This window comes from Neopsephotus bourkii, unplaced genomic scaffold (assembly GCF_033783945.1).
Source record: "Neopsephotus bourkii isolate Nb327-2 ecotype Australia unplaced genomic scaffold, CSIRO-AGI_Nbou_v1 NB_923, whole genome shotgun sequence".
Taxonomy (NCBI): Eukaryota; Metazoa; Chordata; class Aves; order Psittaciformes; family Psittacidae; genus Neopsephotus; species Neopsephotus bourkii.
Genome location: NW_026901417.1, coordinates 1,134,735 through 1,157,334, shown reverse-complemented (window position 1 = coordinate 1,157,334; position 22,600 = coordinate 1,134,735). Strand labels below are relative to the sequence as shown.

General features: G+C 41.5%; 1 protein-coding gene across 1 annotated transcript in view; it reads right to left on the bottom strand.

The window, feature by feature from the left end:
* Positions 1-309: 309 nt before the first annotated feature.
* The window catches only part of WNT7A (Wnt family member 7A), a 36,588-nt gene continuing 14,297 nt past the window's right edge, over positions 310-22,600 (bottom strand). The window contains exon 4 of the mRNA XM_061357767.1: positions 310-1,934. Coding sequence (XP_061213751.1) covers positions 1,455-1,934 — 480 coding nt within the window. The 3' untranslated portion in view covers positions 310-1,454. The remainder of the gene's footprint in view (positions 1,935-22,600) is intronic.

The following is a 22,600-nucleotide window of genomic DNA, read 5'->3' as shown; positions in this document are numbered from 1 at the left end:
ATTCTGCAAATGGAGCTGCAGGAAAAGAGCCGGTTTGTACACACATCCAGAGAAAGGTCATTCTGCTTCCTGACACATCCACCGACTGCAGCTGAATGATCCAGCTTGCTGCTGCTGTGTCCACAAACTAATGACCCTTCCTCTGTTAAATATCCTAAGAATTACAAATTGTATGCCTGTTTTGAGAAAAAGTACAGGTTGAACAAGCAGACATAGTATAAATAAAATATTTATATAAAAATAGTCTCTTACAAAATATACTCTCTTATCCTATGGTTGATTTTTCCAAAAGATGGAAGTTTGTCTGGATTTTCTTTTTTTCTTTTTTTTTCGACATATTTCAAACAGGATTTTAGTAACGTTTCTTTCTTTAATGGCAGGAAAACCACCCCCAAACTGATAAAGATTTGTAACCCCTACCACTTGACTTTTGTTCCAGACAACTAGCAGCAAACAGGAGAAAACAAACAAACAGACAAACACAAAAACCCAAAACAATAGTGTGTGTTTGTGTATGTACATATATATAAAGATGCCAGCTTTTGTACTTAAACATCTAGTACTGTAGAACACATCCTGCAAGTCCAACTAATAGAAATATCCTAGTGAAGAATAATATATACAGCCCCCGTTTTTCCTTGCCGTTTCTACAAAATTATTCCACAAAGCCAGCTATCTACTTTAATTGTAGAATAGATCCAAAAATGTTGGTAGAGTTCTTTTTAATTAAATAAATTAATATTAGTTTTATCTGAATAAATTGTTAAATATTGCTATTATTATGCCAAAGTGTCCCAACTCCCTGTGCTAAAATCTGCAGCACACGCACACACAAGAAAGGCAGATAAAGCAGTGTCTACAGAAACTTTCAAAAGTTCTACTCGCTGTAGCAAAAGGTATGAAGTGGAAAGATGGGCAAGAGCAGCAGAAGCTTTTCACGAGTGTAGAAGCCTAAATCTGTGTCATCCACACACTCACATGGGCAGTTCACGACAAGGCACTGTCCATCCCATCCTGTGCAAAGCCCTTTTTGAGGATTTCTCCTCTGCCCCTCCCTGCTCCTTGTTACACTGAAGTTTTTCCCCATTGTTTTTCCAAACCAAGAGTTAGTTGCCATGCTCAGAGCTTTTCCTCTGAGTGGTGTCTCTTCACAAGGCAGTCAATACTTCTTGCTTTAGAGGCGCACATTAACTGAGATGATCTTTTTTCTCTCTGTTTTGTGTGTCAGGTGGCTCAGGGTGGGGGTTCTTTGTTTTTGTTTCCTGGCTGACTTTTATAAGAGTCTGAAATGTGTATTCACAGAAGCAATGAAACATGAGAAGAAAAGAGAGGGCTCCATTCATCAGCATTTCTTCTGGGAGAGCAGGTCTTTCCTACAGTCTTGCGTAGGTACTTTGAGTGCATGTGCAAATGTATTCATGGCCAGGGACATGCCAGCCTGCCCAGCCACATGCTCACTTACAGGTATATACTTCTGTCCTCTCACTGCAAGTGTTGCATTTAACATAGCAGCACCAATGAAATTTGCAGTTGCACTGCCACACTCTTGAGTACTGGTGTGTATTGTAACCTCGACCACAGCACATGAGATCACAGCCATTGGACTGCTGGGCTGTCTTGTTGCACATCCTGCCCTGTGTTCCCACACTGCCAGTGACAGGGTCTTCTTCACAATAATTGGGAGATTTTTCTATGTACACTAAATCTGTATCCATGGGTTTACGATAGGAAAGTGGCTTCTTTATTTTCAGGAAGGTGGGACGCTTGTTACGACTTGCCCTCACTGGTTCGACTTGAACAGCTTCGTTGTATTTGTCCTTAAGGATGTAGCCCAGCTCCCGGAACTTAGGCAGAGTTGTCCAGCATGTTTTAGTGGTACAAGATCCTGAGACCCCATGGCACTTGCATTCTAACTTCATATTTTCTTCCAGAATCTGTATTTGGAAGAACAAAGAATGATGCATTAATAGAAGCAAGAGTCTCTTCAACAGGGTTATTTGATACATATTGAATGACAGTCACAGATGAGTTTGCTCTCCAGCATGAATTGTCACCTCACAGGCCACATTCCCACCAAAGCTGGGGCTTTTGCTTGCCCAGTGACACTGTTGTCCCAGGTAGGAAATGCTCATCAGCGTCAGCTGAGCATTGCTGCAAAGCTTATTCCCAAATTGCTCTTCGAGTTAAGCATGGAGGAAAACTTTTCCTAATTTCACAGCCCACAGAGCAAGGGTAAAATGAGACTCTCCTTAACCACATTTTTTCATCACTTTCATTTCCAATAGGAATGCACAGTCCTTCAGATTCATCTGGTGTTACAGCTCTTGACACATGGCAGTGAAATTAGGAACTGGCAGAGAATCACACTATTCCCTGAAATGCCACATGCAGAATGCTTTTAAAGTTCAACAATAGGTATTAGAACTTGATTCTTGTAAACACAGGCTAAAACATAAACTGCATTTCAGTTCTTGCACCTGGACATGACATCAGCTGGTGCAAGATAGGAACAAGCAGCTAAACTCTATCAAGGCTTATTCTTCAGTTGGTCTCACATCAATCAGCAGTGTAGAGCAGATGATCATTTATTCATGTAGGCATCATCTGTTCTAAATGTTGCAAGCTAATGCTCCGATTTGGAAATCTAAGTATTATTTTAGTATACCATAGTCATGTTATTTGCACTTTCTGGAGGGTTTGAAGTATTTTGTGTCCTCTCACAGGGATCACGGATAATACAAAATGCCCCAGCTACTTTTAAGAAAACTAAGTCTGTCTTAGCGAGTAAAGATGAGTAACAGTTTTCATGCTTCGTCATCAATTCTTGTGAAAAAAATCTACCTCATTCATACTGTAAAAGCTTCTCAAACACCTCAACCCCGTGGCTTGCTCCACCCTGTCACATGTTCTCTTCTTTGTAGGGGTATCTCATGCTTACACCTGAGTTGTCACTACATTCCTTTTGAAGATAACAAGCTTCATCTTTCCTTCCACCTTCCCATCCTTGACGCTTTATCCTTGTGCCTTCTCCCTCCTGCTGCTTGTTCATCAACCCACTCTGCCAAATGAAACTGGAAACCAGCTCAGTCCCTGCTGTCCATCCTGAGCCTTATAACTGACCTTACTGAGCAGCTACATTCGGTCAATGCTAGAAAACACCTAATTCCAGCAGTTAATTTCCCACCGGTCTTTGCCTGAAAGAGGCCATAATGATTTTGATAATTAAATTCTGCCTAAACCAGCAAATCCCAGCAGTGGAAGCGCAGCCAGAGGGATTATCTGGGTTCAGGGAGTGGCCACACAAGTTTTCCCCTGAGAAAGCCCATCTGATCCACACAACTGACCTGGGCAGCCTACAAGGGTTGGTTGTACCCTTGTACAGTGATACAACAAATTGAATTAAACCTTTTTTATAACCCCTCTTCAGTTTTGGACATTTGTGAAACTCAGACACTGGCACTGGCTGCTGCTCCAGCCTGCACTGAAGGAGCCAAGTCCAGCTCGAAGGCTGGACATGTGTCCTGGGACTCAAAAGACTAAAATCTCAGCATTAAACCAGGGATGGCAAGGAGAAGGAGCACAACTGCAGATCCTAAGTGGAGCACTAACCCTGGTGAACATAACTCCATCCTGCTCTTGGCAGCCTTAGAATGAGTAATTTAGAGACTGCATGTAGTAGCTTATTCTCATACCTTTTGGTCTTCAGGCTGTTCTCATGTCATCTAGGCACAGTAATTGCTGTTGCCTAACCTTAGGAGAGTTTGTAGCTGATTCTTTACTTATTGTTCTTCACCTGCCCCTCTTTAATGAAGACAGGGATTTCAAAGGCATTAAAATAGCTTTATTTTTAGTCTGCGAGTGAAGTGTCAGCACATGTGGTCTGAAAGCAGGATTAAAAACCATAGAAAGCATAGGTCCAAGAGTTTGACAGATGTGAACTTAGTACATACTGGGTCATATTTCATGCTACTGTTTTTAGGTTAGTTTTCCATGCAAACTATCTGTGACTGCCCTAAAACTCAGATGTGAGAAACTTTTATACTCAGATCTACATCTTAACTTGCAGTTCTGCTCAAGCTTTGGCTTACATTTACGTTATCCTGTTATCTTGAGTTTCTCAGCCACTGCATGCTTCTTTTATTGCTCACTCATTTATGAGGTAGTACACTAAGAAGATAGATGAGGAGAGGGAAAAGGAGTTATAGCACAGAAACCGGAAAAATCACATAAATTCTTTTACCCTCATTTGTACCTTTTTAAAATCTCTCTTTTTTTAATTTGAAACTAGCCAGGGATGCATTTCTCAGCCCTAATTCAATCCCTGTTCATGTTCAGGGGCTGGACTTACATCCTGGTACGATGTTCAAACTTGCAACAAAATATTTCTCCCTTGCCTGCCATCAGGATCCTCCAAATTGACTTGAAACATTAATACAAAATACATCATGTGTCATCTACCCAGGTAGAGCTTTTTTCCTGCAGTATACTTAAATAGCCTAAATTGCCTTTTGGTCTGTTTCATTAGCAGCCCATTACAGCCAGCAACCTCTGAGAGAATTAGTAGTGCCACTAAAAGAGCTGAGCAAGCGGCTGGAGCAGTTAAGCAACTGGGCAGCTTCGTGTCACATGTTGGGATCCTTCTTGGGGTGACATGATGCCAGCCAGGATAGGCTTCTGCTTTCCTGGGCACACAGGCAGTTAGGATAAAAAGGAGTGGGTTTATGTGGAAATATGAAGTTTGAGCAATACTGGTTGAACCAAAGTGCCAGGGGTCCTTCTGAGATGAGAAAAAAAAAATTCTTGGAGAGGGCAGAAGGATGAGGAAGAATGCTGTCCTTTAACACTGTGCCACATTTATTGGTTTGGTTTGTAGGTGGCACTTTCTAAGGTTTACTGGCCAAGCTACACACTGTTGGGGCTGCATCTCCAGTATACTGTGCTAAAATCTGCCTAATTTGGGTCAACTGTACTCTGCAACTGAACTTTCCCGTTTAGTTCTGCCTTTTCTAACCCAACCTCTCTACCTTTGCCTCACAAACCCTTTGGTAGGTTCTGTCCTTGTCTATATGAAGTCCTCTTTCAATGTGCTGTTTTTCAGTGTGGGGTTTTCCAAATTCAGCCAGAGATAACTGACCCTACAGCCCTTAGGAAATAGGCTATGTGTAACTTTAACTGTCTGTCTTCAGCAAAAGCCTGCAGTGCTGATCAGATAATTTTGTTGGACTGTGACATCAGGTGCTTGGACTATTTGTTTTGCATCAAAATATGTGCACAGTGGTATTTTAGTACCATTCTAGGAGCCTCTGATAAATCAGTGCCTTTATAAATTGTAGATGAGAGTTGAGAAGGAAGAGAATAAACAAGGGGATTCCTTGCGTAGGGACAAGAGGCCTCAGTCTTTCCCTTGATTTCCATGAACCAAAAGAAATGCTCTACTCCTTAAAAACTTAGTCTGGTTAAAGCCAGAAAGCATTCTTCACCTGTCAAGACCAGGATGTGTGTCTTTGAAGGTATTAACCAGCAGCTCTCACTTTTTACATTAGACTTTATAAACTTTATATATCTTGAGACTGACTTTTCCTAAAATGTAAGAGCCTGAATGGCACAAGATTTAAATCCTAGATCCTCTGTTTCTTACCAGATGACCATATCCAGCTCTGTCAGCCATGGAAAGTAAATCTGTATGCACCAGTGAATGCTCTGAACTGGATTAAATGTGAACAAAGAGCCAGAGTTCTTTTAGCTTTGTCCACTTTTTCTTTGAGCTCCTACAGTAAACTGTCAGTACATGTTTTTCTCTCCCTCTCTCCCCTTGCCATTAGCCTCTGGGAAATAGTTTGCATGAAGAGAACTTGCACTGGCTCTCTCTATTGATGTTATCTTCAGATATAGTACCTTTGGGCACTGCCATTAGCAACTTAACATGTTTTTTCTTCACCTTTGGTTTTGCAGAGAATGTGAAGGGTGTATCGTGTGAGGGTGGCAAGCGCAGATCTGGAGAACCCTGCAGCCCAGGAGCTGAATGGGCTGGCACCAGCACTGCGGTCCTGCAGCAGTGGCCAGGGCACCTTGTAGCTGGGCCAATGGGCCTGGTTTCCAGTGAGACCAGCAGAACGTGGTGGCTGGTATGACTTGGCACTGGAGTGGTATTTGCTCACAAGTGCTTCTCTGCAGCCATATCAGAAGTGTGTCCTCTGGGTGGTCGGATGGGTGCTGTGGGTGTTCGGGTCAGGGCAAATGGAGCTGTTACGTGGCTGGTGTGCTCTGAAAACAGGTCACCCTCATGCAGTGGATGTTCTGAGCTCAGTGTCTCTATCACTCAGTCAGTCAGTGGTGTGTACCACCTTAGTTTTCAAATGCATCTGCCTGGGCAGTCTGAGACCCCACATGCCCACTCACATGGTACCGGGGACAGCCCTGGGTTTGGTCATGAGAACTCTAAAACACTTGGTGCCAAAACTATCCCAAAGGACTTACATCCTAAATACAGTTACCATTGTACCTCCAGCACGTTCTCCTTCACCAACAGGATTCCCAAGGAAACTAAATCCTGCCTCGCAGTCAGTACACTGTCCATAGTGCCTGGGGCCAGGGACCCTTTACTGCTACATCAGAAATAACTCAGACTCTAGTCTACAGGTGAAGCAGATGTAATGAGTGAGACAACAGACAATTCCTATCCCACCAAGGCCATAATCTTTCCTAATTTTGTGTGACATCAGATCATCTGGATCAGGAAATACCTGTCCCCTCTGAGTGCCTGAACAATTACCTTTACTGTAAGTGAAAGAACCCACCACTACTGGCAAAACAAGAGTGGTTTTTCACTCTGGAGAAGAGCATGCCAGGGGCTGGGGAGCAGTCACACCACTTCTGTGGGGTGGGGAGGGCAACGGACAGGTGCAAATCTGCCCCTTGCAGCTTGTGGCATATGAGGACTCATGATTTATATTACTTTCAGAGGCAATTGTAGCTGTAAGACAAAGCTACTCAAAATTCAGGAATTATATTAGAGATGTGGGTTTCTGCTTTTGAAGGATTCATTGAGGAAAAATATTGTTTAAAGCTAATATAGTAAAAATACATAGAGTAAAGCCATGTCATAGTGTTTGAACAAATTAACTTACTTGAGAACCAAAAGGATGCTGCTGTTTCAGTAACTTGCAGGACTGTCTTAACACCAGAGCTCTAAAAACTCAAGGAAATAATACTTGGTGCTTTTTGCAAAACAAAATGATTGCAAAACAAAAATGAACATAAGAGAGGATAAAACAAGAAACACTACTGCTGAAGAGAAACCCCTGAAAGCTTTGAATGTCAGAAACAGCATAATAAAAAAGTACTCTATTTCAAGTCTAAAATTAGCAAAGGCATATTTAAATGGAAAAGATTGATTCCCATCAGTGGATATCTATTCACTAGCTATATTAATAGAGCTTTTGTAACATGTGTTCTGTAGAAACACAACATATTTGCATTGCTATCCTATGGTAAACTAACGGGGGATGAGTTTGGAACCAATTGTGTCCCATATTAAGAGTGACTTATTGCAGTCTTTCATATTTCGTTCGAGCATATTATGAAGACCTTATTAAGCACAGTCAAAATATCTTTTTTTTCCTTTTTCTCATGTTTTTGATTAATAAATCTGTGCAAAATAACAATACCTGAAGTAAGTATCAAACAAATGTGATAGGCTGAGCTGTGACTATTCCAGAAACACAACTGCCCTGGCAGGTTGAACTATTTTTTCATTACAAGAGACTTTTGGTTTCAAATACAAAATGACTGGGAAATCACCACAGCATGTGACCTATATTCATCACATCACCACTGCACTTCCCTCAGACTAGGGCTCTAAAGAAAATCAGGCAACATGCTGCTCTAAGGACGAATAATGAAGACTGCCAAGAGAATGCTGCTAAATGACAGAATTCTGGAAGCCTCACAGGTGGGTGGTATTTCCCAATACCACTATCTACCCTCAGGAATGGAAATCCTGCTTTAAAGAGCAGAAACGCTTTTTCCAAATGCTAAATCGTGAGATCCTTAATAATTAAGACTTCAGAAATTTTGTGCTCTCATAAGTTTGACCTTTTTTTTGTAATACTGCTGCCTTTCCTCTGTGCCACCACAAAGCAATAGGCTCCTTAAATTTCTTATATGCATTTCATAGAGTTTCATGATTATTTTTATACTTTCTGTGCTGGAATATTGGTTGCCCTTTACTTCAGCTTTATAAAGCAGTTGACCATATGCAGCAATGATTTTGTAAATGTAGCTTCTATTTCCACAATACATTAAATAAGTAAAGTAAAAAATACACATTAGTCTTTCTGCATGGTCACAGCACTTGTGTACTGTTGTCAGCACATGCAAACTGAGTGAGATGTGCTTCTCTTTGTATTGTTTGAATTAGAGGACAGGAGACCTGGTACCCTTTGTTCAATGACTAGCACTGTGCAGAATAGCAAATGAGCACTGACAGCAAGGCCAGTAAAAGCTGAGAGGAATGCAGTAAAAAATGTTTTCTGGTGCATATTTTTCTTATACTTCTGATAACCTTCATGGCTTACAATGCACTTAATCAATTTATCACCATTTCTGGGACCAAAAGCACCAAAAGAGAAGTAGAAAGTAAATGTCACAGGATACTTTCATTGTTGTAATTTTTGAAGTATAGTTACATTTAGCATGAAAAGGACATAGGTGTTTGTAAAAAAGACATTTAATAAGGCAGATTCTCAGACAACCTAACAATACTCTTCTCAAATTAAACCATAAGGCATGGCATTTGCTTTTTTTTTCAAGCTGTAGGAAGTGCTATGTGAAACAAAAAAAAAGAGGTGTCTTAATATTAAGCTTTCTGTTGCTTCCAGGGGTCCTCCTAGGAGAACACCTTGTATCCCACCATAGCTGCTCCTAGGATGAACCTCTGCCAAAACCCTCACAGCTTTGCAAAAGTAGCTATGAGAGTGGATTCCATGTGTGTGGCTCAGAGTCTGTATCTAGCTTGCTCATTCCTCAGTATTTTTCTCTGACAGCTCTGCAAATCTAATCATGGCCCGTGAAAGTCAAATAAGGCTCTTAAGTTTTTATTTATCTTCATCAAGATAGTGCTTGCAGAGATAGTGGGCATGATGTGGCAACACCTGATGCTGATAGCTCAGCAAAATCTGATCTGGATTCATGAGAAATGATACATGCAGAAATCCACATGGGATTGCCACGTCAGGAGATCCCTCCTTGGAGCAGGTCTCATGCCAGGTATTCTCTTCTCCCTCTCCCTTTTCCATTGTGTCTGATAAGAGCTGCAAGCTAGCCTGTGGGATTCCTTGCCTTTTTATGTCCTTCATTAACACATTCCAGGTTTCTTTCCCCAGAGAGAAAATACCTGAACCCTTGTCTCTCTGTCTCTGGTCAACAAAATATGAATTGAAACCATGAATTCAGGAGCTGGAATTGTAAGCTTCAGGTTGAGTTTTTCAGACTCTTCAGGGACGTGCTGGGTGACAAAGTTCTCTGTGTAATATCAGATACAAAACCTTCTTCCCACCCTTCCTCCTGTTGGCAGGAAGTCCAGTTATAAAAACTCTTTTCAACTACAGATTACCAAAGTAATGCTTAGGTAAGTTTTCTATCAGGAAATAGGCTCCAAGTAGCAAGTTCCTACTGTCTTTTGGCAAATAGGCTGTGAGATGGAGGGTTCCTGGGATGGGACTTTGCGCTATCTGAGTTGCTAATGACAAAAGCTCGGTAGTTGACAGTTGGCTTGACAGCTTATTGAGGGGTTACTGCTGTGGTGGCTTTTTGGTACCTCTGTCTGCAGGACTGGGCTGACCCACACTTTGGTTTTGTGGATTTTTCTATTTCAAAGTAAGGCAAATATTTTAACAGAAAAAAATTGAAATAATTTAAGAAACCATGTGTTAATGTGTGTGATGAAGTACTTGTTTTTAAAAAATAACTCTTGGGAGACGCATTATCACCTAGATTAGACTGGATAAGTGCAATGCCAAGGAAGTGTCATCATGGAGGAAATTTAAAGATCAATCATAAAAAGGAACTTGGAAAAAATAGCGCAAAAAAAAAATCTGGTTTCTTTTAATGTAGTTTCACTATTACTGGAATGTAGCTGAATTGTCAGCGTATTATTTTCTATTCTCTATTTGTTTAAGTGAAGCCCCTCACTGAAATGGGATTGTGAGATTAAGGGAAAATTTATCTGGAATTGTTATTTGCTGCTGTCCAAGCAAGACTGACACTGTAGATATGATGGATTTTAGCTTTTGAAATAGGGAATAGTCCTGTTGTCTGGCCTAAGTGGGTACTTTATACAACGAAGCTAAAATAGACTGGAAAGGGGGATGGTGTTACACAATTACACGTAGAGTCAGTGGTTATTTTATCTAATTTACCTTCCTATCATTACAAAAGTTTTCTACAGTACCTATTTTCCTCTCCAGAAAGATACTGGATAGCATGTTCATGGAAGAAGTGAATAAAATATGATCAAGCAGTTTTGAAAATCAAGAAACAATACGGTGTTCACTGCTGCTAGGCCAGTTTACCAAGCAAATGAGACAGCAATTTTTCTGGATTTGGACATGCTGTCAACATAACATTTCTTCTTTGATCATATCTACCTTCCTATATTCAGGTCACTATTACTCCAAAATACTAATACTTCTAAAACAGGCCTCTCTAACATAGTGATCTGAGCAGTATTTTGCCATATATTAAAAAGATGACAAATGGCCATTGTTAAAGATGCCATTTTCCCTAATCCCTACTTTAGTCTAGGAGCTCAGTCCTGCAGTCAATGTATGGATCAGAGTAATGAAGTCAATGACATCTTAACTGAGTGATGTCTGCCAACCCTGACCTCTTTGAAGTCAATATAATTCTTCTAGCATCCTGTGTCCAGTGTGTCTAGTTTTAGTTTTGATCTTGGGACGGTGATCTTCATCCATACTCTGGGCTTCTAAATATGAATGCATCAAGCTGTCATTAAAATGTAGGATGGAGTGTTCAGTATTTTTAAAAGAAAGAAAGTAATGGTGCCTATAGTTCATATTTTAGCATGCTGTTTCTGAAGAAATTGGAAGTACTCCCAGATAGGATGAACTAAACTTATTTACACTCCTTATTTTGGCATCACAATGAATTAAAGTCTTGGGGATTATTCAGGCAGGGATGACACTGCTGCCCCTCACTTTGGGATATGCCATGGAGCCTGAGTCATTCTTCACATAGAAAAAAAAACGTAGGGAAAACAGGAAATGACACAACTGGAATTCATCCTCATCACAGCTAATGTATACAGAGAGAGGAATGGCACATTCTGACTCATTCCCACTAAACTTCATCTTCCGTGTAACTCTCCCCACCGGTAGTGAAGCACTCAAATGAAGTGGTGCTGGCACTGTACAGTAAAGAATTGGGAGCAACCAGGTAGAGCGTTTGGACAGTTGTTTAAGTTGTCAAGAGTAAAGTTTCCAAAGAGTGATAGAAATGAAAAGAACAGTCTTACTTGTTCCAGACAACTAATCAGCAAACACCTCTTGTGCTAAACTAATAAAGCCAGGTACTGGCAGGAGTAGTAGCTGCAAAATAATATCGCTTCATATTGCTTCCAAACAGTTTTAACCAATAGCCATACACAGTTAATTATAGGTTCGTTTAGTTGCATACCAGACAATGAGAGTTAACTCTTAGATACTCAGCACATAATACTATGCAAGGCATATTTCTCGTACTGAAAAATTTATAGACATTTCAGTTCTCCAAGCCAGCAATTTTAATAATCAAAGGATGTTTTCCCTTTCTATCAAGATCTTCAGGTAGTTTCAAAGTATTTCTACATTAATTTTTCAGTGTTGCCATTATAAAAACTCAGTATTTCTTAACTTCTTCACTAACTCCTTTGGTCTAGAAAGACACACAGGGTATCTGTATGTTTGATTCACAGAGAAACATTTTAAAGATTCAATCCTAACACCTAACATGCTGTTCACAGTTTGTAAGTGACACTGGAGGCGTACTCATTGCGCACTCTGCTACCATCCTCAGCAGGGAAGAGCACCTGAGCGACATCAAACTCACTCCCCTTCCCTTCAGCCACACTATTTTGCAGAGATAACATGACCTAGACTGTGGCAGAGGCTTCAGACCCATTGCCAAGGATGGTTGTTCCCTGGGTGGGATATCACCATGCTGGCACATCAAGCATCAGCTGCTCAGGACAGTGATAGCTATTCTTGTAATTTTAAGAGAAACTTCCCATTACTCCTGCAGCTAATCAGCATGCAATTATTTTAGTTATCATAAGGCAGCAACTCAATCACAATAATACATTGTTTTTTGTAAACACATTTCCACATACTTGGTATTTAAAATTCAAAATACTCACAGTATCATAAAGTAACATGATTTTGGTGTTAATTGTAACATTTGTGTGAGAATAATTATTCCACAGAGATGACTCTCAAATTAAGTTTTATACATAGGAGTTTTCCCCCTCCAGCTGCAGTTTGGACAATAGATCCACTCTTCCACGTTTTCAAATAGCTTCCACTTATCAGAGATAAGATCCTACCAGAAAAGCCTATCTCTGTAGCCTAGCAGCTGCCAAGATCAGCATGCCCGTATCCAGGCCAAGAATTTTAACAAGGATCTTTGGCCTGTTGTCAATGAAAATTTCCTCCTATACAGAAGAAAGTGGAATTTCCTAAATTTACACTTAATGCCTAGTGCAGTCTAAGTAAAACTCTTTTGCTTTTTGTCTTGCTTTTACCTGGCTTATTAGATTTTCTTCTTTTCATTCTAACAGGCATTGTAAGCAATAGTAGAAGCCTTTGTCTTACAGATGAGTAAACACCTATTAACAGATACTCCCTTTTAAGGTTTACTGCATTAATGCATGTAACTTCCCTCAGCCAGCTCACCTTCCAGACCAGACACAGCTGCTGATTTTTTTGTTAACAGATCTAACTTTTTATTACTTAGAGATGAGTTGAATAGCCACATCAAATAATACCATTAATAGTTCCTCTTTATAAGCCATAGCAGTGTTCAAGGCCAGGTTGGACAGGGATCGGAGCAACCTGGTCTAGTGGAAGGTGCCACTGCCCGTGGCAGGGGGTTGGAACTGGATGAGCTTTAAGGACCCTTCCAACATAAACCAGTCTGGGATTCTATGATTCTACAAGTGAGTTTTGATATCAAGATAGATGTTTTTAACAAAGGGTTAACCAATTGCTGTTGCTGTAGGTCTTTAGTTCACAAGGTCATAGGATGCCTGTGACAACAGCATCTAAGCACCAGTTTCACCAGTACATAAATCCATCAATAAAAGAAACTATGTGTGCCTGTAGCACACATTTAATGTATTAATCAGATAGTAATTTTATAAATATCTCTTTAAGGTGAACATTAATATAAACTATAATCCTGTGAAATATAATTGCAAAATTTCTTAAGGTATTCCTTAGCATGGTTATTTAAAGCTCTAATTTTCTGGAAAATATTGTAAGACTTGATTACACCTTTTAGTTAAAATTTGCTCCAAGTATAGCAAGACAGACTTGTCAGGTGGATTTTCTTAGAAAACAAAGCCTAAGTACTCACTTGGTGTCTGACTCTCTTCTGCCTTCCTATCTTCTCATATCCCATTGGTAATGGCTGCACCTTTTTAGTCATTTCAACCAAATATGACAACGGGTAGATATTTTAAAGAAAATTCTATGAAATAAAAGACCACAGGGAGCACACAAATCCTATAAATGCTCCTGGTTGCAATGTGAATGCTGGTGGTGTTACATTCACAAAGGCAATTCACAGAGCTTGCCCTCACCTGTAAGGCATGATTTTGCAGGAAAGCATCTCCACTGTTTCATTGGTTACATTTCCTGGACCTTTTCTGTTTTAACCAGGGTCTTAATTCAAGCTTTTGGGCACATATTCTTGACTCCCTATTGAACTTCTTCATCTACACGCTATTGTGCCATCTCAATAGTAAATTGTTTTATGACTTCAGGATTTATATACCCAAAGATAACAGTTTGCTGTGTCTCAATTAAAATCTCATGTGGGAATAGCCCTGCAAGAGAATACATGGTTATACTCATAATTGTGTGTGGTCTTATATTTAGTATAAGATGTAGCATGCTTAAGGCAAGGCTATTTTCCTTAGGGTAGGCCACCAGCTGATTGCTACCAAGAAAACCTATTTGGTAGATCACTAGCAATAGTGTTAGCTTAGATCTGATTTAGAGTTTGTGAATACTGACTCTTCTGTTTCTTCAGAGACCATATGAAGCCCATTAGGTGCAGTTCATATTTAAGTACCAGAAGGCTCAGGGTCATTTCCATAACCAGTTCTAATGCAGATTAATACTAGTGCCTTTTGGCACTGACTGGGCATGCAGAGCCAAGCATCCTCTCTGCAATTACCTGAAATCCTTATCCTTTAATAGATCTATTCTACATTCTTCCAGTACCAAAGCAAGCCTTGTTTGTGTCCTTGGACTAAAAGGTTGTTCTTCATCTAATTGATTTTTTAATTGTTTACTGCAAAATACCTGGAAATTCTTTCCATTAAAGCAAAAGTCTGTTCCATTTGTACAGCAAATGCCAGCAATTATTGCTTTTAGTGAGGGTTCAGGGTTTCATGGCTTCAGAGTTTTCTGCCACCAAATGTCTAGTAAAGCATTTGAACCAAACCTTGGTTTAACTTTCACCTTTACTGAAGCTTCTATTATGGATTGCTCCAAATGCCTCTACACAGCAAGGTAACTGAGTTCATGTTACTGACTCATCATTGCAAGGCTCTTGGAAATGCTCCTGGAGATACTTCCAGCTCAGACTGTAGGGGTTTGGGCTGTAACTGGAGAAGATTTTAGTTTCTATCCCCATTGACACAGCATGGTAGCAGAGATTCAAGCAGTCAAACCTAGAGTTATGTGATGAATGGGTACACTTGATCAGAGGTGGAATGAATGAGACTGCATTGTGCAGTATCTCCAGCATAATTCGGTGTAAACTTTATGTGCAGTATAAACACTGCCTGTTTGTCTATTAAAAATGTTCTCAGTGAGTAGCCTGGCCATTAGTTTCCTGCTAATTTGGCCAATGCCTGTCTTCTGTTGGGTTTTACTAAAATTGCTAAAATACAGAGATGGAAGTATCTAGACTAATGCAAGGAAATCAGTCTTAGGTTTAGAACCCTAAATGTGAAGTGTAACAAATGTCATCTCGGGAATACAGGAGAAGCAGAACTGTGCTCATTGGCTAGTTCTGAAAGTTTTGCAAGAACTTAGGCCTAGATTTAGGTATGAAACTCAAAAATCTTGTATTCTGATTTAATTTCTCAATAAAACATAAAAAATCACAGGTTAATATAAACAGTACAGGGCAAAACTATGCCCAAAATCTATGCTCATGGGTCAGAGTTAGGGCTAATAAACGCTACATTTTCTCTTTCTTAAAACTTGTATTACATGTTCAGCATAACTTTTACAATACCCATACATAGCACGTATTTGCTTTGAAGTGATTATGCTCTGTGATAGCTATATTTCTGCAAAATCAAACTCTACAAAAAGGTCACATCCAACAGTGCTGAAACCACTGATAGAACTGAATAATCTATACAGCAACTGCTTTCACCTAGACGATATTCCCCTCTGAGCGCTGGATGGCAAGTGCATGCTTTGTCAGAAGGAAATGCTGCTAAGTGTCCAAAGCAAAAGAATTAAATTAGACATTAGAAAATGTCCAAAATGGTGTGACCCAGCAAGTGGCTTTGTGGAGCAAATCCATCATTGGAGCAAGATCTGATCATTTCAGTTATAAAAGGTGCATATATTAAATTTGGAATCTGAGATCTTTGTTATTTATTAAGAGGCCCTGGCCCTCAGCCTCATGACAGATTGTCAGATCTGGTACTCACATACACGAAATGTGTGTTTTGCTCATAATGCCAGAATCCTCTAAAATTGCAATTGCAGGTAAGTGATAGCATTTATCATTCCCTAATCTTCAGCGTAAATCAGGAATTCAGTTTTCAACCACATAAGATATAGGAGGGAGCTGAAAGCCAAAATACAAGTGGGACCATGTATCACAATTTCTGATTAGCTGAAAGTGGAGGACAAGTGGAATGAAAATCCATTCGTGTGGATTACTGTTCTTGTGCAGTCCAATTCCCTCTCATCATTAGACTAACATTAATATTCCCTTTATCTTTACTCTGAGCTGTTGAGAAGATGCAGAGCTTGGCTGTCAAGTTGGGAGTTGTTTTAAGACCTATGTAAAAAAAGTAGGAAAGCCATAAAATGGCACTTTGATGCTTTCAAATACAAACACAATACTGTAAGAGTGCACAGGATGTACATATTTTTCACACCTAGGAAACTGCCCAGGAAAGTCTTGCTGTGCACTGCAAACACTCTGTAGGGATGGGATTTTTGGAAGCACTCAGCTGTGTCCTGTGGTGCCACCAACCTCAACGGGAGTTTTCCCATTCAGCTAATTGGACTTCCTCCAAATTCAGTGCTTGGCCTTTCTGGGAATCCTGCTGCCCCTCAGCAAGCATGTGGTGGTGAGGTTGCCAGGAAATACTTTGTTACATCTAATGCTCCTTTTCTAAATGCATTTCTAAATGTAGTTCACTACAGCCATGGTGCCAGGCCTTGAGGCTGCAGGCTTGGGGAGAAGGCAAGTACTCTGGACAGAAGGGCCATGAAGCACAGGAACTGTAAGGTGCGACAGGACTTGGTTTCCCTCAGGTAGCATGCTATAAGTGGACCCAATTCTATGGGTGAACGCTCCTTCTCTTTGCCTGTACCTTACAACCATGTCAGTGAGAGTTGTCAGAAGCATTTTTCACATGTTCCATTATGCCACCTGGTCACAGACAGGCACAAGCCATGTGTCTAAACCTTCTTATAAACCTTCTCCTTCTGCCCAGTTTAATCTACTCAAAATACCGTACACTTGAATTAAGCAAGCCAGCTACCAGGACATTCTACATAGGCATATATAGGCACAGGACAATGGGGAATGGCTTTAGCCTCCAGAGGGGAGATTGAAATGAGCTCTTAAGCAGAAGCTCTTCCCTGTGAGGGTGCTGAGGCGCTGGCACAGGGTGCCCAGAGAAGCTGTGGCTGCCCCATCCCTGGCAGTGTTCAAGGCCAGGTTGGACACAGGGGCTTGGAGCAAGCTGCTCCAGTGGAAGGTGTCCCTGCTCGTGGCAGAGGGTTGGAACTGGATGAACTCTAAGGGCCCTTCAACCCAAACCAGGCTGGGATTCTATAATTCTGTGATTCTATGCCTACCAACCCCATCTGTCAGGGGCCTGAACAGCTACCATTGAAGTCTGTCAGAATTGCTGCCACTATCAGCAAGGGGCACCTACCTGCCAACAAACCAAGCTCCCCATCTTCCTACAGCCTACAGGAGTGGAAGCATAGGAGCACTTTTCCCGGTCCCTTATCAGCCAGGCAAGAAGTCTAAGCAAGAGCTTGGTCATTCTGTGTGGAGGGGCAGCACATATGCTTGTCACTCTTACACGCTCAACACATCTGTTGACAATGGAGGTCCAAATGAGGGAGTAGTGAGGGGACCTGTATGTAAATGAACAAGCTCTTGATCAAGCAGGCAGCACTAGTCCTAGGTATGCTTCTCTCTCCATGATCCCTCACAGGAATTGTGACTACAAGTGGAAAGTTACTTCTCAAAAATCCTTCCCAACTTCAAACCACTCTCAATCGTTTCACAAGTAGTTAGAATCTACCAGTAAAGAGGAAAATAATTCATCAGCTTTGTGTTTAAGAAGCATCTCTAACACTAAGGACTAGAAGCTTCCGAACACAAAAATCGGGAACATTTCTGTGTCCACGCCAACAACAAAAATCAAAAAGGAGAAGAAAAATCTGTTGGGAAATGTGAAGTGCAATTGCAAGGGCACTGTTGAGTTCTGAACTCCAAGAAACATGTGGTTCTGCTGCTGATACTCTAATACCAGTTGATGGCTGGTGCCAGGAGTATGAGTGCAGCCTCACCCAACGCTCTGCTCGGAGCTGGTCTCTAGACTCCCTGGAGTCAATGGTAATTTTCAGCAGCTCCACACAGGTGAGCTTTATCCTGGTGTGCGTGTGCTATTAGAGACATTCTGTCTGATGGAGATGAGAGACAGATGAATACAGAAGTACGTGGGTTTGGTCACTATCAGTCAGTTGTGCTGTTTGCAGACATTGCTTAGCACCAATTACAGCTGGTACAGACATGTGGGAAGGTATCTTTTGGTTCCACCATGGGCCCCGTGTCCTCCAGCACACTGACTGTACCCTGCTAGCCAGGCAGTGTGCATCCTTGGTCAACTTCTGGAAACAGAACTCCTTTCAGGAGCCCCTGGGCTGATGGGGTCCCCCGGAAGGCTGCAGTCTTCCTCAGGCAGGACCACCTCAGCAGGGCTTCAATCCCCCTCTCCACTGTGAGCAGCTGAACTGAGCCATGGGTGCAAGCAGGAATAGTGCCTTGTTTTCACGTGCTTTCAGACCTAGTTCAGGCAGACATATTAAACATCCAGAATGACAGACCTATATTCAGAAAAGTGACAGGTGTTCAAACTGCCTCTTTTATCAGTCTTGTCTCTTTTCTAACAATGTGCTAGATGCTCACAAGTTTTCAAGTGGTTCGTCTGTAAGAGCTTGTGCTCTGTGCGGCTTCTTGTCTTCATGCTAATAGGCCAGTTAAAGTAAAAGGTATTCTGAATGAAGTAGGAATAGCTATCTCCTCTAGGGAACAGTTGCATTCTTGCAGTTGTGTGATGATTTCATGCTATGCAAGAACTGGAAGAAGTTCAGGAAAGTTACATGGCAGCAATCTCCTTCTGAGGTCAGAAGTGCTAGGAGGTGAGGGGGAGAGTGTCATATAAGCGGAGGCTTCAAAGAATGGGTTGGGAGAACTCCTGAACACCATGCTTTCCAAATGCAGGCGATTAATTGAAGGATACAATACTGAGCACTTCAGTCTATTATGTTCATTGCATGATCCACTTCAGAAACACCTTTTGTTTTCTCATAGTTTGCTTGATATTTGAAGCAACTCTTGTTAGGCACGTACTGCACTTCCCCTGCAAGCCTGAGAGCTGAAAGGGAAAACTGAAATGCTCCTGATTCAGAAGATGAAGGTACATTGCGAAGTTAGTGCACCTGTGTATGCTCCAAAGAGAAGCACTGAATAAGAATCCACCTTGATGTGCTCTTGAATTGCAAAAGCTTTCTAATGCAGCCTGTGCCCATGATTTATAACAATGACTCATAATATTGCATTATACTTAATATGATGTAACGCTGATGCAAGATGCCATTCGTGGAATTTCAATGTCACAGGGAAAAGAGAGGAGAGAGCAATCTGGTCATGTACCTTGCCGTGCTGTCAAAATGGAACGTTTACAGCCAAAATGTGTAGAACCTTTCAGTAGCTACTTTGCTGTTTTTTAGTAGCATAACTTGGAGAATAATATTTTTATTTTCTGGAGCACAAATATCTCTCAGAAGTGCATTATTGTGTTACTTGCATTAATCTAATTAACTTTGTACTTGAGAAGACAAATTTGCTAACAGATGATTCAGCCTTGCAATTATAACCCCTCACATGGAAGTTTTCAGGGCAAATCAGGATTATGCCTCTAAAATAATTTAAGCTTTATCTGTCTTTTCTGACCCAGCTGTTACGAATTCTCCTCCTGTTCTCCCTATGCTGCTTGCTTCTTACTACAGTGAATCAGCATTTCAGGAAATACTAATTCAAAGAGGAAAGACACCCTAAACTCTGCTTCTGGACGTCAGAAATAGCTGCTCTCCAGTAGGTTTGACAAATTATGTGAGGCTTCTTGGGCTACTTGGGGCAGTTGTGCAGGGTGTATGTGACCCCTGTTCTGAACTCTGCCCCTTCCAAGCAGCCTGGGAACTTTGAAGTTGTGCCTGTGTGCTACAGAACTGAGTCCTGGAAGTTTGTCACTGAGACAGGGAGAGGAACAGAATGAGAGCACTGCTGGCTCCACCCCAGAAGTGGAGGTATCATCCTGCAGGAACCATTGGCATCACTGGCATTGGTTTGCAGTGTGGGAGCAGCTGGAAGTGGAGACATTTTGCACCCACTGATTGCAGGTACAAGTGCTTCTCACTGTGCCCTGGGCATGCACACAAGTGTTTTCCAAGCATTGCACTACCAAGGCTGTTTGAGATAAAAACACATGGATATTCTCCACTTGTCACCTCTAAAATCCTCCACACATGGCACAGTCAGTTTTCATTCACCTCTAGAAAGAGCTGACAAACAACTGTGAGATTGCTCTGACAGAGTCACGTTGGCAGCCCTGGGGTAACAGCTGGACTGGGTGATCTTAAAGGTCTTTTCCAACCTGGTTGATTCTATGATTCTATGAGACTGTTCTTGGCACCACAGCAGATAGAGAGACATCTGCCTAAGTAAAACAAGACTATGAGAAGGTGGAAAGTCTTGAATTAAGACCTCCAAAATGTCTGGATCAGACTTTTCCTGATTCTCTGTAGGTTTATACCATGCAGTCCAACTCACACCCAGTGGGCCTGCCCACTGCAGTGCAAAGTCTGTCATCTCTTGCTCATCAAGATGTGACAGATGAATTTGCCAGCTATTACTAGGAAGTCAACTAGATAATAACACATGTATGATTTACTAGAGTGCATCCTGAATCCTCTGCAGCTGGTGTAATCCTAAAGAAGAACCGTTCCACAGGTCATTCGTGAGTGCCTAGGGCAGTGGGCACAGCACACAGTACAGTTTCACAGTGCAAGACCAAAGTAGAGGGGACTATCTTGTGAACAGCATAGCAGTGCCTACAGGTGAAGATAACAAATCAATAATTGAACATCTGGTTTATTTCTGGAAGGCCAGTAGGTGCCAGTCTGTCTCCTACATGCATGAATATCATCAAAAACCTAGCCATGGGCGAGTAAAACTAGACAAGAATTTGTAGCCCAGAGGAAAGCCACCAAGAATAGATTGTGTGGAGACTGATAAGATCCATATTGCTCCAAAAGGGAGAGTACCACCTCAAAACAAGACAGTCTTTGTTGTGAAAGGGTTAGGTTGTGAGAGACCTAGCTTGCCAAATACCCATAATGGCTTCCCTCTGCCAATTGTCTTTAAGTACTGTGATCTTTCACATAAGAGCAAAGCCTGAAAGGAATCTTGCTAGCAAAAACATCATTTATTCATTCTCTCCAGGATGGTGGAGGAACGTGCCTCTTCCCAGTCATGTTACTCCTTCTTTCCCCTGAAGATTTCAAACAGAGATTTGTTCGAACAAAGATCAGTAATTTTGCTCTGTAAAGGATGCAGGAAGAAGAGTAGAAATATCTCTAGATCAGAACAGTTCCTGAGCCTGCTGGAGAAATGGCAGATGGCCAGAGATAGCTCACACCACTGCTCTCCCAGGTAACAATGCGCAGAGCTCAGAATTCCAGGCACAATCCTTTAGGACAGCAAATTGTGCACATATAGGTGAGAAACACAAGGAGCTCTTGTCCTCAAGGCTTCTGAACACAGGCCAGCTCTAGGACCAGCTGCCCTCCTTCTCTGCCTTGGGTCCATACCTGGGCAATAGTGGAGACAAAAAAAAATGCAACTCCTTTTCTCTGTATCTCTGAGCTTTGCATTGGAAAGAAAAGAATTCTAGGCAGTAGCCAGTTCCATCTCTGTATGCAGTCGACTGCAGGCTGCTCTGTCATTTCTTGGGGATCTTTTAACTGCCAGCACCTACCAAACACAAGCAGACCTTTCAAGGAAGTACCTTTCCCACAGAGGTGAAACTCCTCTGCAGTTTTCTGTTTCAGTGGATTTGTGCTTGTATAACAGAGCAGAATGTGGATCTCGGTGCTTTACCAGGCTTCTCAGTAAGTAAGAAAGATCTCAGACCATTTGTTCAGCAAATATTAGTGGGTAGCCCTTGATCTATTCTCAGAACTCAGTGTTAATCTTGCTAGTGGTTTGACATACTGTGTTTGCACTAGAGAGCCAGACACAAGCAGGCACTGGGGATACTAGGCAGAGTAAAAACCATAATCTCATCTATAAAACTACTACAGTAGCATTAAATAAAAGAAGGGTTAGGCTTTTGTTTGGGGTGGAAATGGCTCTTTTTTCTTTTTTCAATCTACTTGGCTCCAGCATAAGTGGAGTTGTCTCAGAGCCCACAGGTAATTACTACAACAAAAATAGTATCCACAAATTTACTGCTGTTCCTAACTTCCTTCTCCCATTTGCTTCTAAGTCACACTACCATAATGCTCAAATCAGTGCTAATGCTCAGTGGAGGAGGTAAAGCAGAGAGCTCAGAAAGCAAGAGGATCGACATTCATTCTGCAAGATGCAATTAGCAAAAGAGCACCTTCCGTACAGAGAGCAGCGCTGGACTACCTGCACATGGGGAGCACGAGGCAGCCCCTGGCCACTCCTCGCTGGTGTAAATCAGAGCCCCTGCACCACCGAGACTGTTCAGGGTACGCTGGAGAAGGCCTGACCAGCAGGGATCTGAGGAGCGCAGATC